The sequence below is a fragment of the Neophocaena asiaeorientalis genome, unplaced genomic scaffold (assembly GCF_003031525.2).
Source record: "Neophocaena asiaeorientalis asiaeorientalis breed wild unplaced genomic scaffold, Neophocaena_asiaeorientalis_V1.1 scaffold424, whole genome shotgun sequence".
Lineage (NCBI taxonomy): Eukaryota > Metazoa > Chordata > Mammalia > Artiodactyla > Phocoenidae > Neophocaena > Neophocaena asiaeorientalis.
In genome coordinates this window covers 3,167,268-3,184,353 of record NW_020174430.1, presented here as the reverse complement: position 1 = coordinate 3,184,353, position 17,086 = coordinate 3,167,268, and the positions used below count along the sequence as shown (strand labels likewise).

The window sequence follows — 17,086 nt, the reverse complement described above, 5'->3', positions numbered from 1 at the left end:
TCCTGAGGATAACGGGTCCCAGGAGATGTGGACAAGCGTGGGTGGTACCCAAGAGAAGCACACACATTGGAAGCTCAGTGATCCACATGGAGAAGGCATCCCAGGACATCCCTGCCTCTTGCCTTCCTCCCATGGGCTCTAGAACTTGGATTACATGCCAACACTTGCAAGTTTAAGTGTGATGTAATGAAGGAGCTCAGATCATGGGCTCTGGAGCCAGAATATCTGTGTTCAAGTCCTGGCTATGTAGCTTATTAGTTGAGTAATAGCCTTGGGCAAGTTACTCAACCTCTTTAATCCCCTGTGTCTAAATCTGTAAAATAAGGAAAAGAGTAGGACCAACCCAGAGCGTTTTTGTGAGGATGAAAGGGTATAACACCTGCGCTTTGCAGGGTGCCCAGCACAGAGTAAGTGGTGAGTGAATACTAAATGCTCTGGTCACTGGCATTGTTTTTGATGGCATGTTTCCCAAGCCATACAAACTTACATTTGAATATACTCATAACACTTAGTAGCCTCAGAATGTCACAAGCCATATTATTTCTTAGTACCACTTAAGGTTTCCGAACCTGCCATTTCCACTGAGGGGCCTGTGTGCTCCTGGCTACAGATGTCATTGTTCTTTTATAAGTGCACACAGTTTCTTGGACAGCCTCCATTTGCATAAGGCTATGGAAGACCCACATTCCCTGATGAGAAAGGGGCAGGGCTGGAGGTATTTCATTTGATATTCATTGTCGTATGGTTGTTAAATAGGCTCTCCAGGAAATCTTTGGGCATGAGAGCAAAATGCTAAAGATGGAACCAAGTGGAGTAAGTTATGACCAAGTTTCCTGCACCTTTAAACAATCCTGCCTGAAGGAACTGGGTGGGGTCCTGGAAAGGAGGTTGACACCTCTCCCTTAATAAGAGATCTTTTTGTGAGGAAGGCTAACTTGTTTCCCAAGGAGGCATGAGTCTAATATCATTTGACCTTTCCATACCCTTGTGCTCAACTGCTTCAAAGCAGAGAATTATACCTCTCAGCTCTTTCTAAGAAATGGAGAGCCCTGGGTACAAGTAATTAGGGTCCAGTGCCTCAGGCTAGGTGCCCTGAGGGCATTTACCAGTTTTCCCACTAATTTCCTTCTTTTGTTCCAGGATCCCATCCAGGACACCATATTGCACTTAGTCATCATGCCTCTTTAGTCTCTTTTGGTTCGTGTCCAACACAGGAATCCAATTTTGTCAACAAATATCACCACAGGCGTGGAGCGGGATGCTGCCACTTCTCGATTACTTTACAGTCACTTATTGAGTCCTACCACGTGAGACAAGTGAGAATGATTGAATCCCTGCCCTAGAGAAGTTTACCAGCTGGGGGTAGTTACATACAGATAGGTAAAGAAATAATGACTGTACCTTGGGATACGTGCCGTAACAGGAAATACACCAGGCGCTATAACATCGCTGGCAGAGGGATGACTCTTGACCCTTGCCAGGAAAAGACAATGGCCCAATTCGTATTTTTGGGGGGATGGACCTCACGGTCAAATGAATCCATTGAATTGGGATGTTAGTTTTTTTTTTTACAAATTTATTTATTTATTTTTGGCTGCCTTGGGTCTTTGTTGCTGCCTGTCGATTTTCTCTAGTTGTGGCGAGCGGAGGCTACTCTTCGTTGTGGTGTGGGGGCTTCTCATTGCGGTGGCCTCTCGCTGCGGAGCACGGGTTCTAGGCACGTGGGCCTCAGTAGTTATGGCATGTGGGCTCAGTTGTTGTGGCTCGTGGGCTCTAGAGCACAGGCTCAACAGTTGTGGTGCACAGGCTTAGTTGCTCCGTGGCATGGGGAATCTTCCCGGCCCAGGGCTCGAACCTGTGTCCCCTGCATTGGCAGGCGGACTCCCAACCACTGTGCCACCAGAGAAGCCCCGGGATGTTCATTTTTATAAGTGATATGTTTCAACCCGGTCTTGAAAGAAAAAAAAATGCCTGTGAGCATTGTTCCTATGAAGCAATGATTAAACAGAGAGCGTAGGGTGGGGGGAATTACATACACAGAGCCGAGCTCCTCCAAACCAGCTGTGCAGTGCAGATTTGGGGTTTCCTGGGACGGAGACCTAGATGGGAGATCCATTTCCACTGTATCTTGCTCTGCCTTTTCAGAGCTACATTTCTTGAAAAGTTGTCATTATATGCTTTCTCTTTTTCCTCGCCTTCCACTCACGCCCTGACCCACAGTAGTCTGGCTTCTGTCCCTTTGTTTTACAAAAGAATTTTCACCAAGGCAATTAACGACTCTCCTGAAAACGATCTAATAGAAAAATGTTGACGACCATGTGCTGCGTTTCCCGGCACCCTTCTGCATTGCTGATCATGCTTTCTGCAGAGTCTTTCACCTCTTGGATTGATAACCTGTTTCCATCTTCATCCGCCTCCCCTTGTCCTTGGCTAGTCCTTTAGCCAGGACATTCAAAAGCATTTTTCAGGCTCGGTTCTAGCTCCTCTTATCTCTTTCTGTTTTCCTGAGATTATCTCATAGACATCAGCAATGGCTTCAATTCCTGTTGGGATTAAAAGGTACAGTTGATCATTTCTGTCTTCCACGAAGGCCTGAACCAACTGAGAAATACAAAGTCAAGCAGGCATCAAACTGTCCATTTTATTGCGGGTGAAGCTGAGTTGCAGACTGCAGTCTTGAGTCAAGTCCAAAATGAGCTCCTCACTTTATACCCGTCTTTCTCCCAGTCGGTTTTATTCACTTAGCCACAGGCAGAATAATTTGTCAACTGGAGCTGTAGGCCTCCCCTTGCAGAGACAGGACCTGCCAGGGGGCTTGGCATGTAGAGGCGGAAGGAACAGAAAGGAAAGCACACACAAACCACAAGTAGTCCTTTTAAGGCGAAAAAGGGAAAGAGAGAAACGGAGAGAGGGAGGAAAAACGAATGCATATAAACAGAGGCCAGAAATACATTAACCCTGCCCAGTAAAGAAACAAGGACGCAGACGTGCCACACCTTTGTCTTCTCCCTAATCAGATAAATCAATCTTTGTTTTTTTGAAAGATTTATTTTTTATTTATTTAATTTATTTTTGGCAGCGTTGGGTCTTAGTTGTGGCACGTAGGATCTTTGTTGAGGCATGTGGGATCTTCATTGTGGTGCGTGGGCTTCTCTCTAGTGGTGGTGCACGGGTTCCAGAGTGCATGGGCTCTGTAGTTTGCGGCACGCGGGCTCTAGTCGAGGCGCGCGAGCTCAGTAGTTGTGGCACGTGAGCTAGGTTGCCCTGCGGCATGTGGGATCCTAGTTCCCCGACCAGGGATCGAACCCGCATCCCCTGCATTGGAAGGCGGATTCCTTACCATTGGACCACCAGGGAAGTCCCCAGATAGGTCAGTCGTATCCCTATATGGGTGAAAAACAAACAGCGAGAAGTGAAGCAAAGACGGCAGCTTCTTCTCCGATACTTTTCCTGGGCAGGCAGAAGTTTCCATTCCATGAGCCTGAAGAAACAGATACCACAGATCACCACCTGCACTGGGACATCCTTAGTCAAAAGCTCTGCTCTGAGCTTCAGGTTTGTATATTTAATTTCTGAAGTGATGTCCCCTCTTGGACGTCTCACATGTAACTGCAACACAGCTTGCCCCAAATAATCACCCTGGTGACCAAGTATTGAGCTCTTACAGGTGCCGGGCCCTGTGCTAACAGCTTTATGTAGATTTTCTCATTTGAGCTTCAGGTCCACTGTATGAGGTGGGTAGGGCTGCTTCAGGCAATGGAGCAGAGAATTCTGATCACACTGCTGGTGAGCAGTGGATGTGGGATTAGAACCCAGGTTGTCTGGCTCTAGAAGTACCCTCTGGGCCATTATTCCGCTTTCTCAGCTGAACCCATACCTGCTCTCTTAATCCACGCTGCTCCCCTACACCGGGTCTGAATCCAGTGAATCCCGCCTCAGTCATTGCCATAATGTCCATCAAGAAACACAACTGGGAACCAAGGCATCAGTCTTGAAAACTCCCCTTGGCTTGTCCCCGTCTCCACCGAGTCCTGTGGATCACGTCTCCTAAAAACCTCCACCGTCCCCTTGGGGGCGTCCACATCCATCACCATCGTCTAGGACTGTAGACAAAGCTCCTCTCGTGCCTGCCTGGACCCCCTCTCCTTTTTTCTTTATTTGAAAGAATTACTTATTATTTATTTAATTTATTTTGGGCTGCATCAGGTCTTAGTTGCGGCACGCGGGATCTTTCGTTGTGTCGCATGGGTTCTCTCCGTGGTGGCATCCATGTTTTCTTTGTCTAATTGTGACGTGCAGGCTCCAGGGTGTGTGGGCTCTGTAGTTTGCAGCACATGGGCTCTCTAGTTGAGACACGCAGGCTCTCTAGTTGTGGCGCGCGGGCTTAGTTGCCCTGTGACATGCGGGATCCTAGCTCCCCGACCAGGGATAGAAGCCACATCCCCTGCATTGCAGGGTGGACTCTTTACCACTGGACCACCAGGGAAGTCCCTGAGCCCCTACTTTTAACTGGCCATGCCCATGCTTGGTGTCTTCCAACCCCCTCTGAGTGCCATGTGCAGAGTGGTCATGCATGTCCCCTCCCCCAATCTAGAAATCTCCCATGGCCCCCACCACGCTGGGGATGAAGACAGGGCTGCTCTGCAGAGGCTCTAGGTCTCCACCTGACCTGGCCTCTCTCATCCCCCTGCTCCTCTGTTCCACAGGTCCACTCACTCTATGCTCTGGCCACCTGGGCTGTCTTCCAGTTCATTAAGTGTGTGTGGTCATTTCCCACAGCTGCTGTTTCCTCTCCCTGGGACCCCCCTGCCCTAACTTGAAGGCTTTCTCATCCTTCAGGGCTCGGATGAAGCGTCTGCCCCCCAGGGAAGCCCTCCCCAAGCCGTCGCGCCCGTCACGCTCCCGTCCGTCCTGTCTTAACACAGTGCCCTCGTTCAAGGCAGCCAGCGCCGTTAATAATCAGCATCTCTGGCTGTGATCATTGGACAGACGTCTTTGCCTGCCTCCGGATTTTAGACTCAGGAGGCCCGAGGTTCTGCTTTCCATTGCGTGTCACGTGCCCAGCATTGGGGCAGCAGGAGGGAGTTGGTCCATAAACGCCAGCGGGAACCGCTCACTTTGCTATCGGAGTCAGAGCGCCAGCATCACGAGCCCCTGACACCCTGAGATCATGGCCAGAAAGTCACAGCCGGAGACCAGGGCCAACGGGCCCTCCGCATGTCTGGACCCCATGCTGCCCATCGTGCCTCACTCTGTGCCCCTCAGCGAGGACCCTGGAGCTGGCGGTTCCCAGCCAAGGCTGCACGAGCTGAGTTCTACCTGAAAACACTGACATGTGGGGGTGGAAAGCAGCCTTTCGAGGACCTTGGAACCATCTAGGGTGGAGCTGTGACAGCGGGTGGTTCCTAAAGGGACACGAGGAAGCAGCCTGTGAGTGAGCGTCTGGTGGCCCTGGGGAGTCCCGCGCAGCTGCTGGGGACTTGGGGACACTGTGCAGAGGCCACTGTGTGCATTTAGCGGCAACAGCAGATCTTCTGACCCCTGATTCGGTGTTTTCCCACATACTAATGAAGTGAGTTTCTCCAGCCACACATTTCAGATAAGAACACGTGCATTTAAGGAGGCTACGGACATATGAACGTCAGGCCATGAGAGATATATCCTGGAAGGAGGTCACTGAAATCTGTGGGCTGAATCATTCTCCGTGCTCCAGGGTTGCCGAGGCCACAGGCCTGATTTCCCTGGCGAATTCAAAACCTTTGTTGGTGGAAGTACAGAGGCACCCGCCTAGTTTACGTGGAAGATGACGAAGGAGGCGCTAGCCAGGGAGACGCTGCGCCAGGTGCCCCAACAAAGTCCACGCGGCCTTCTCCTCAGCCCTGGCCTCTCACTTAGCAGCTCCACGTCCCAGGCACGGCAAAGATTTGGGGGAGAATCGTTCATTGCAGGGAATACTCGGCATGTCCCTCAGCAGAAAAAAAGCAAGAACGCTTAGTTCATGATCTGCCCTTGTGGGGACACAGCACGGCCCTCGGAGCAGGGGCATCTACAGGTGAGCATCCTAACGTGTGAGGCCTTGGTTCAACTGAACTTCTGGGGCCTCAGAGGCTCTTACGTCCTTCAAGGAAACGCTGAAAGCAGAATCGAGTGTGTCAAACACAGGTACCTAGTGAAGCTTGAAGAATCTAATTTTGCAGGAGGACATCTCCTAAGTGCTGCAGTTCTGCTGTAAAGTGAGTCAACCTTCTGCTGAGGAGGGAAATCAGATTCATTTCAGTCTCAGGCGATCCACAATTTCCAGGCCAAACAGACAGAGCTTGAGTTTGTTTTTCCCTGTCATTACTGCTCGGTCCGGTGTTTCCATTTTAAAAGGCGTGCGTGTGGACTGAACCAAAGCCGGGATTATTTAAAACACTGTGCCTGCTGATTCATTTAAATGGCCCCAACATCTCTGGCTAATAGTAAGTGCATTCTTAGTAAAGCCCACAGATTTGGCCGGGCCTAGAGAATTTAATATCAGCTGCAGCAACAATAGCCCCAGGCATTTGTACGACTGGTTATCGTTTTCCGATGGTTTTCCCACATGTTCCTCATCTGCTCTCTCCCTTCCCTGGGAATGCAGGGCAGGATGGCAGGGCCACGACCCCTTCCGCAGCAACTCAGTCTTCTGTTCGGACCCAGCTTCCTGTTGTGTGCACTGTTGTGCCAGTTAAATGCTCAGTAAACGTCACTTGAAGATAAGCTAACGTGGCCCACAGTGAGACGCCGACTTAATTTTCCACGTAGAAAGACACATTTTGAATTGAAATAATGCCCCACGGAGGATGAGCTCCCAGCCCCCAGCAGAGCCAGCCCATGTCTCTGTGCAGCCGTGGACGGGTGCCAGGTGCTGGGTGTGGTCCCTTAGAGAACAGGCCTTCCCTGTGGCTGCCTGTGGTCTCCCAGAAGAGATGAACGTGGGATTAAGTGTCTCATGGCCAGAAATGTCAGAACCTAGCATGTCACCTAGGCGTATGGTTCCTAGCTGTGTGCTCTTTCATTACTTGGGCTTTATTTTAAAGTGGTTAAGAGCAGAGGCGTTGTCACGTGGTCTCCGGACCAGCCTTTGCTAACCAGGCCTCCGGCCTCTTCTGAGCCCCTGTCCTGCAGGAACAGTTCCTTGGGCCTTGAGCCTCACACAAAGGGTCAGTGTCAGCCCCGCCTGAGCCCATCAGTGGAGGAGGGGTGATGCTGAGATGCAGTCTCTGTGCCGGACCCTCCAGCACCAGCACGTGGGCTCCGGGCTGGGCGGGGCCAGAGCAGCAGCTGGTGTGATGCAGAGGCGGGTGGAGCTGGGGGGTGGAAAGAGGCACAGTTAGAATTCTCCGCCGTCGCCTGAACATGGCCCCCTGGTAGCCTTGAAGTCAGGCAATGTGTGACTCTGTGTTTCTCTTTTCTAACCCCCCCTTCTCTTTTTCTTCCTCCAAATGCAAATCAGTAGACGAGTATTCACAGCCCAAAAAGATGTCAAGGAGAGAGAAGAGTAGCCTTTTTATCCAGAGAGGAGCACAGGCAGCAGCCCCTCCACACAGGGAGGGGAGGAGGACAGGAAATGGGAGGGGGAGAGAAAGGGGGCGGGGAGAAAGGGGGGCATATCTGGCGAGAAGACGATGGACATTTGGCCGTGGGCGTCCTCACATCTTCCTGTACTCCACTTCCGAAAGGGGTGATAACTTTTCTCCCTTACTGGCTAGAATATTTCCACTCTTGCTCAAAAGCTGTTTTGGGAAGAAAAAAAAATTGCTACTTAGGTGAAAATCGGCTGCCATTTTCTTTAATAATTGGCTAACATTTGATCAGTCATATCTAAGTAGAAGGCTTTATGATGATGTGAGATTGGGTAAGATATGCTCTTGAGCAAATCTAGCAGTTTCTGGGCTGTATATGAACTGGGGTGATGCTTATCTGATTGGAAACAGCAGCAAGAACAGTAGTGACCGTTGCACCGGACGTTCATTGTTGGATTGGCTGATGGGAGAGGCTACCTGTTAGGAGATGTGCCTTCTAGTCCTGGTGTCTCCCTTGACTTTCGGTCTCTTGGGACACATTGATGCTGTAAACAGCCCGATACGCCAGGTGTTGGAGAGTTGTGTGTGACCTTCCCTGAATCCAGGCACTAAGCGCAGTCCATCACAGAGGGCCAGCCTCCCTCTTGGCCTCCGGTGTCTTTCAAATCCCACAGAGATGGTAGCCAAGCGTAAACAAGGTACAAACCCCAAATACAAAAAATAAAAATTGGAAGAGGAAATAAAAACGGGTGTGAACTTTTCTTGGAAAAAGAATAAAACGAGTGGCAGGTGATTCAGTGGAGTAAAGAAGGCTGAGGTGTGAGGATCTGCGGAGGGAAGCGGTAGCTAGAGCCAGGCGGTGTGCCACTGAACCAGGAGGCCCAGGAAGGACAGCCATGGTTTCCGTGGGCGGCAGAAATGGGGAGGCGCCAAAGACAAAGGGTGGGTCAAAGTCTGTGTTAGACACTCCCACGCCAGAATTCTCTGCTTCCCCACTTCTGCATGAGTGGGAAGTCTATTTTCTGAAGGAACTGAAGAAGAAAGCTCCGGGCTCAGCCCCAGAAGAGAGCTGAGGGTCCCACTGCAAGTAGAGAGGCGGAGGGTCCCCACCCTGAGTGGAGAATCCCCCGGCCTTCCTCAGGACGCGGGAAGCCAGGACTTTACCCCCTGGCAGGAGAATGGGGAACACCTCCAGCTCGAGACAAAAAGAGCCCCATGACTAACACTTGGGGAAGTGGTCCCAAGGCCAGTTCCCAGCCTTGTCATCTTTAAAGGGTCACAGGTAGATAAACTCCATTGATGAACACAGAGATTCCAGTCAGGCTTTTATTGCTTTGCTCTTAAATACGAAAGGAAGGCCAAAGATCACCGGACAGTTGAGGAGGCTTTCCTGCAGGAAAGACAAAGATGACAACAAATGAGCAGAATAAAAGGACCCTGAGGAAATGGAGCCTGAGCTGCCCCACAGGGGAACTTCGGAAGCTATGACTGACATTCTCAGAGAGATGCGAGAAGACACGGTACCCAGAGGACACGACCAGGCGCTATAAAAAATCGGACCACAAGAAGACAGAGGGAAACTAATAATTTGTAATAGAAGTTTTAAAAAAAGCAGTAGGAGTACTGGAAGTTAAAACCAAGGACATCTTGATAAATGAAAAGAGAAAATATAAGAAAATTAGGGAACTAATCCAGAAGATTAACATCCATTTAATAAGAATTCCACAAAGAATGAATAATATAGAGGAGAGAAAAATTTCAAAGGCACAATACAGAAAAATTTTAAAAATCCCAGAATTGCAGAACATGAATTTTCTATATTGAAAGAGTATATTGAGTGCCTGACACAATGAAAGAAAAGAGACCCACGTTAGGAAACATCTTTGTGAAATTTCGGACAGCCGTGGGTAAAGAGAACACCCTCAGTGTTTACTGAGAGAAAATAGAGCCATTTCACATACAAAAAATACAAATTGACATTCATCAGACTTTTCAGCAATTATGCTTAAGCTTAGAAGAAAACAGAGAAATGGCTTTGCAGCATTTGGAGACGATATTGATTTTAAACCTAGAATTCTGTTTGCAGCTGAATTAACTATATATAAGTTGAGTGAGATTAGAATAAAGCCATTTTCAAATAAACAAGATCCCTGCCCGAATGACCACCTATGTGTGCTTTCCCAGCAGACTGTTAAGAGATTTGTTATATTAAAACAAGGAGGAACACCAAGTGGAAGAAAACCTAGATCCAGACAACAGGAGAGAGACACGGGGTTCTGTGAACTCTTAGGAAAGGGAAGTCCCAGATGACAGCAGAGGACCAGGGAACAGAAGGGGCAGAAGGAATGCCTTTAAAACGTGGTGCCTATAAATTACTAGACGAATTTTAGAATTCTGCAGGGAGTTTGGGGAGATTTAACAATAGGTCCATAGAAAACTAACAAATGAAACAAAAAGGCAAATATTTCTGGGGAAAGCAAAATGTTGTACTAGAAAGACAAATAATCATAACAATATCAGTGCTGAACATTGATATAGTTGAAAGTCATGACTTTATACTGGGTTGGTGGAGGGGGGAGCAGGGTGGGGGTGGTGGTCAGGGCTGAATCCTCACCTTCTGTAGTAGGAAGTCGCTGGATAATTGTTAAAATTGTTAAATCAAGAAATATCAGAATAAGCACATCTTTAAAAAGAAATAAGGAAGCAAATACCAGACAAAACAGCTAAAAGAGATGAAAAAGGTTGCTTCTGAGGAATGGCATTTGGAATGCAGTTTTTAATCATGAGCTTTTAGTCCTAGTAACTTGAAAAAACACGTGTGTCATGTATTATTATTAGTTTTTGGAGTGAAGTGCAGTTGATTTACAATGTTGTGTTAGTTTCGAGTGTATATAGCACAGTGCTTTGGTTATACATACGTACATATATGTATATATATTCTTTTAAAAATTCTTTTCCATTATAATTTATCACAAGATATTGAATATAGTTTCCTATGCTATACAATAAATCCTTGTTTATTGTCATGTATTACTTTGATTAAAGTTTTTTAAATGAAAAAAATACTGTGCGACGCTGGCAGCCGCGTAGTAAATCTTTTTTTTTTTTTAGCGTAGGATTTTTTAAAAAATTAGTTTTATTTTTGGTTGCGTTGGGTCTTCGTTGCTGCACACGGGCTTTCTCTAGTTGCAGCGAGCTGTGGCTGCTCTTTGTTGCGGTGTGCGGGCTTCTCATTGTGGTGGCTTCTTTTGTCTTGGAGCACAGGCTCTCGGCGCGCGGGCTTCAGTAGTTGTGGCATGCGGGCTTCAGTAGTTGTGGCTCGCGGGCTCTAGAGCACAGGCTCAGTAGTTGTGGTGCACGGGCTTAGTTGCTCCGCGGCATGTGGGATCTTCCCAGACCAGGGCTCGAACCCATGTCCCCTGCATTGGCAGGCGGATCCTTAACCACTGCACCACCGGGGAAGCCCATAACTCTTTATAAAGGCTTCATGTGAGTACATCAGAGGACAGAAGGGCTTCAGGCTTTGGGGTCAGCTCTGGGTGCGAGTCTCACTTCTGCCAATTCCCTGGGGCCCAGGGACGTCCTTGCTGAGGTGTCTGAGACCCGTGAGGAACTCTGTTCGTGGGAGCCATTCATACCTATCAGCCACCAAGCAGGGAACTGAAACATCGTGGGTGTTTCAAAAGCGGTATTTATTGATAAAACTCTCGTGGGCATGACCGAGCTATTCTGTGGACATATTAGAAGTCTGGGGACGCATAGGAGTAGATGAAGACCTGAGACCAAAGGTGAGACCCCCGCTGTGAGTGGGTCCCTGGGCCTCAGAAGCAGGGTTACTCTTCTGGCCATGAACCCGTCACTTCATAAGTTCTTGCTCCTTAGAGGTAAATGGCACCTTGTGGTTTGAAGGAGTTCATGTGCCTTCCAGCCTCTTCAATTTGCCCTCAGGGATCAGAGCCCAGGAGGCTCCAGTTCAATCTGGAAAATTTAGAGCTAACATGGCAGAGTCAGATTTTAATCTGTAGTATTTTCTCTTCCGTCCTTTTTTATTTTTTTACGGGAAGAAAACCCAGTGTTAACAAACAATATCTAAAACTCCATCCTTCCTGTCCCTCCGTTGGGCTCCAAGTGCGCTGATCCGTCATCTTCAGGCTGTTTACCCGCCGATTTCAGCGCAAAGTTGGTAAACGGATATTGCTCAAAGAGCCTTGGGTTTCCCGCAGCCCCAGGGCTTCTGCTTAGGCCGTGCTTTCTGTCCAGAGCAGTCTGGGGTCCCTGCTCCTGGCCAGTCCCACCCCAGGCCAGCCTAGACATCACTTCTCAGGCAGTCTCCCTACCACCTCCTCCTGCCCTCCTTCAGGTGTGCTACTGTCTTTGTTTTGTGCTTTCCTATGGACCTATATTTTTTCTACATCACTTATCACAAATGTAATCAGTGACATGATGAGTTTCAGGTGGGTGAATTTCGGGGTGGGTGGGTGAGTGAGTTTCAGGCTTCTAGCTTGCTCTGTATTACTTCTCCCATACGTCACACACAGTAGGTATTTACCCGGCTCATAGTAGGTACACGATGAATGCTTATTCTATGGATCAATGAATGAATATATGAAGTACCAAAAGGCAGTCTCTTCATCCATGTGGTCTTTTGTATAAATATTTAAAAAGTGTAGATCAGAGGGAGTCCTTGAATGCCTTACCCAAGGTCATAATGCCAGCAGGGAAAGAGGCAGGCTGGGGACCCAGTACTATCTCTGGGGAGAGGACGACACTGACCCAGCTTTCCCTGTTTCCCATCCGGCTCTAAGAAGCTGTCACTCTGTCTGAAGAGGGTGGCCTGGCAACTCTCCCTGGTCCAGAGGAAAGACACGTAGGTATGAAGGAGTGAAAGTGTGACAGCCAGCCTTGCCACACAATTGCCTGGTTTCGGTTGGGTTGTTCCCCTACCTTATTGCTATTTAAATACAGTTTTGATGATTTTGTTTGCTTTAGAGGGAGGAAAAAAAAGATTCATAGAAGGTATAAAATTGCATATTATTTACCTCAGAGAAGAGAACAGTCCCCCTAGTAAATATGCATTGAAACATTTTTATTTATGTTTGTATTTTTTAAGGTGTTTAAACAGACCTAGTAGACCGTAATATCTCTTTTCAGAGTTGGTGCCATCTATTGATTAAATATGTATTTATACATTTCTCCTTCTACTTTTTCTTTAAATAAGAGACATATATTTTAATCATTTAATAGACCTAGAAGAATCGATCAGTAAAAAATACATATTTATGTTTTCCTTAAGAAAGATTTTATTAGGCAAACAAATGTAAAAAACTAAAATATTTCTTGTTAAACGTTGATGTTTGTTAAACGTGAATTTAATTAAAAGTGCAGGGTGTGCGTGTGTGTGTGTGTGTTAGGGAATAGTTTGGTTGAAGAAATGGGATTTTTTTTTTTAAAGAATCAATTTTACTTACATATTTATTTATGGCTGCGTTGGCTACTCATTGCTGCGTGCAGGCTTTAGGTAAGTCGAGTGGGGGCTACTCTTCATCGCGGTGCACAGGCTTCTCATGGTGGTGGCTTCTGTTGTGGAGCATGGGCTCTAGGTGCACAGGCTTCAGTAGTTGTGGCATGCAGGCTCAGCAGTTGTGGCACACGGGCTTAGTTGCTCCGCAGCACGTGGGATCTTCCTGGACCAGGGCTCGAACCTGTGTCCCCTGCATTGTCAGGTGGATTCCCAACCACTGCGGCACCAGGGAAGTCCCAAAATGGGATGTTTTTAAAACACAAATATAACTGATGGGAAATAGGGAAAGAACATAAACTTGGGAGTAAGAAAGACCTGGGTTCTCTGCCACTTCGTAGCTTTGGAGAAGGCACTTGGTTTTCTCTGCCCTGGTATGCGTCTGCACCTGTGGAGGGAGGAGAGCAGTGAAGGATGGGTGGGAATCAGAGAAAATACACCCGGAGCGCCCAGCATTGTGTCGGGTCCAAGAGGCTGAAAAAGGTTGATTCCTGTCCCCCATCAGCTCACCGAGGGGTTTACGTGTGTGTCCTGCCCGAGAAGGGCCAGAGGCTGTGCCCTCGGAGCCTATCGGGACACAGCACACCCTTGGGGCTCAGGGAAGCGTGTTGAGTGCATGCTTGGGTGCAGGAGCCACGGATGCTTCCACCGAGGTACAGCCCTGGTGGGGACGGCAGGCCTGGGCTCAAACCGGGTCTCCGTGCATGCACCCTCTGCAGCACCGGGCAGTCATGTAAAGTCTTTGAGTAGCACGTGGCTAGTAGTACTACTACACTGGCTGGTTGCAAAGATAAATACGGGATCTGTAGGCCAAAGACAGAGGACCTGGCTCGTGGATAAAAGTGACCAAAAGTGCTTGACATTAATCATTTCTTTTTAGGGAGGCATTCACTTTGAAAAATAGAAAAACCTGGGCTTGAATCTTGGCTGTGTTACTGACTAGCTGTGTGACCTTGGATAAATCACCTAACTGCTCCAAATCTCAGTTTCCTTATCTCACAAAAAAGGTGTAATTATACCTTCTTGGGAGACAAGGCTAGGGATAAAATATGATATTTGAGAAAACCGTGGTCCCCAGAGGGTGCAGAAATGATGTCTGTTATTTATATGAAGCTATCAGTCACCAGGCCCTACTAATTCTGCCCTTTTCCCCCGGCCCCTGCTTTTCCTCTTCCACTGCTACGACCTTGTCCCAGGTCCGTCAAATCTGGGATGGCCCACCAACAAGTACTCCTGCCTCAACCCATGCTGTGCACTCTACACAGATTAAAATCAATAAATTATTTCCCGTTTGTTTGTAGCACTCCCTGCTTAAAATGAAATTATTTTTTTCCAGCAGCAATAGGGAATTTCTATATATTGTTGGTTTAGAATTCAAGGCCTTTTCCACTGTGCCTTTCACCTACTCCCCCAAGTCCTCTCCCCATTTTTCCCCAAAGGGTTTTGGCCTGTCTGTTCCGTTTCCCCTCCCTGGGGCATCCATCTCATTTCAGTGGCCCACCTGATCCTGCACCCACCCCAAGCTAGTTCTGTCCTGCAGATCTAGCCACGAGTGACAATTCTGGTGAATAGGATTCTGGCTTTGTTCAAGAATTCATACGTGAATTTGCTTGTGAATGACATGTTTGCAACTACTGGCTCTGTAGAATCTGACCTTAATACTTAGTATGTACATGTCCTAGTATCTTTTATGTAGAGTCAAAAATACGTGAATTTTTCGAAGGTCTCTGCAGATATCTTGTTTACCCTTTTCAGACAAGAGCAAAATACGTTCTTTATATTCCCAGCCTTTGAAAAAGGACTTTAAGTACTTTGTAAGTGCCAGGTGATGATACTATCACCATAGTATAGAAAACCTTTTAGACGTGTTAATAAGGAGGGAAGTAATTGATTGTTTTACTTCTTAAAAGGGAACAGTCTTAGTTTTGTAGAAATGGAGGTACTCAGACCAAAATAACCCACCGGCAATTGGCGGTAGGCATAGCTGCTTAATGGCAACTGTGAGGTGTTGGGTTTAGGACAGCTCTGGGTTTGAATGCTGACCCTCTTAACTGTGTGGCCTTTAGCCAGTTGCTGAACCTCTCTGAACTTGAGTTTCAGCCTACTGAAGTCCAGCAGTAGTGTTGCTACGCGGTGGGACTACGGTGAGGATGAGCTAAGATGGGAACTGTGAATACGTGCCCACGCAGGCACTTGGGAAAACGTTAGCGATCGTGGTGAAGGGGAGGGAATACTGTCTCCCATAGGGTCGGTCACTCACCTGCCCCTGCGGTGAGCTGCGCACACACTGAGCTGGGGGGGAGTCCAAGCCACCATGGGCTCTTGGGAGGACACCCTGGGACAGAAGTAGTTGCGCCCTGTGTGCCCAGCCCCTTCTGTAATACCCCCTGCTGTTCTTTCCCCAGATCCTCAACACTGAGCGGATCCATCAGAGGGGCACCTCCTCAGCAAGCAGAGGGCGCAGCCCATGGCGGGCCGGGGGGCCTGGGGGTGGGTGCTGCAGGCCTTCCTTAGAGCAGGCGTGGAGCTGGAGGAAATCTGCCGCACGGCACACCCAGAATACCACCCACGGGAGCTGCTCTTCCACGGGAAGGGCCGACTGGACTGTGAACAGGAGAAGCCAGGATGGAAGACGGAAAGCCACAGATTCCTTCCGTGACCTTGTCACCTTGGAGATGTCCCATGACTTCAGCTGTTTCCTGCCTCCTTGCCGTCTAGTCTGAACGCACCCCGCCTGTGCTGCGGTCACAGCAGTTGTTCCGGCGTCTAGGGCATCTAGTCTAGGGAGAGCTTGAGGATGCTCTAATTGTGGGGAACTCAGCCAATTCTCTTTGCATCCTTGGTGGAAAAAACCCTAACGCACCCATCTTCCTGCTGGGCAAACTGAATTGCGTCCGATTTAAACGTCCGAGTGACCCCGCCATGGGCCACGGCTCCTGCCCTCCCAGCCTGGAGACCAGGAGGAGGAAGGATGGTGAGGAATTGGCACAAGGTTTGGTCACACTGCCTTTCTTGTCCTGCTCTGAGCCCTGCTCTGTGAGGTCCCCACTGCCAGGCCCGGCCCCTCCCACCGCCCACGAAGGGGCTCCGGTGCCCACGGAAGGAAGCCCTGCGCGCTGGCATCTCCCCCAGAGACCAGTGCACACGCGTGCTCCGGGCGGGGGCGAGCATGGGGCAGTCCCAAGCTCCCCAGAGCCCAGCCTCCCAGCTGGAAAGTGCCCGCGTGTCGCTCAGGAGAGTGGAACCAATGCGAGCCTTGGAGGAGGTCTGCTCCGCGCCCCGCGCAGATTGGTGCTCATGGTGTTCACCAGTTGTGTGTCTGTGCAGCAAAAAACCAGAGACGCTGCCTGCCTGCTCCCTCTCTCTTCTGCTCTCTCCCTCCCTTTGCAAACATTGGATTTAAACCTGCTCAGAATTCAGCACAGAGGAAGGCGGCAGTGGCAGCAGCGGCAGCCGGCCCAGCCGCGGGGACACCGCAGCCTCAAGATGCACCACCCCGCCTGCTGGATTGTGTTCTCCGTGACAACCGCCCTGCTCTTCATCCCAGGTACCCAACAGGGGCTCTCGGCTCCCCCCGGGCGGTTCGGAGCAGAAGGGGAAGGGGAATGGGAGCCCGAGAGGAAGAGGGAGTGTGAGCTGCGTGTGTGGGGAGAGGTGGGCTCGCCGCGCGCACACACTGCTTAGCTCGTCGCTTCTGCACACACGGGTGCTTGCAGCTTGGGTTTGGGGGTTCGCTCTCCTTTCAGGCAGTGGGTCTGGTGAGCTGGGTTCGAGATGTGCACCTGCTGTGAGGCACTGCAGTTGCTCTGCAAGGTGCTGGCTGGCTTTAACCAGTTGTGGTCCCAAGGGTAGAAGAAGAGGGGCTTCAACTCCCAGGGATAAATCCTTCTCGCCGCTTCTGTTGGGACCGGCAGGATAGAGGGGACATCCTGATTCCTCTCTGCATCTGCCGGCATCTCTTTTTCTGTCTCTCCCTCTTTCTCTCTCTCCCTCTCCCCCTCCTCCCTCCCCCCCCACCTCA

General features: G+C 49.2%; 1 protein-coding gene across 1 annotated transcript in view; it reads left to right on the top strand.

Annotated features, from left to right (window-relative positions):
- Positions 1-16,424: 16,424 nt before the first annotated feature.
- Positions 16,425-17,086, top strand: part of OPCML (opioid binding protein/cell adhesion molecule like) — a 1,053,766-nt gene continuing 1,053,104 nt past the window's right edge. The window contains exon 1 of the mRNA XM_024756862.1: positions 16,425-16,612. Within this exon, the coding sequence (XP_024612630.1) occupies positions 16,552-16,612 (61 nt within the window). The 5' untranslated portion in view covers positions 16,425-16,551. The remainder of the gene's footprint in view (positions 16,613-17,086) is intronic.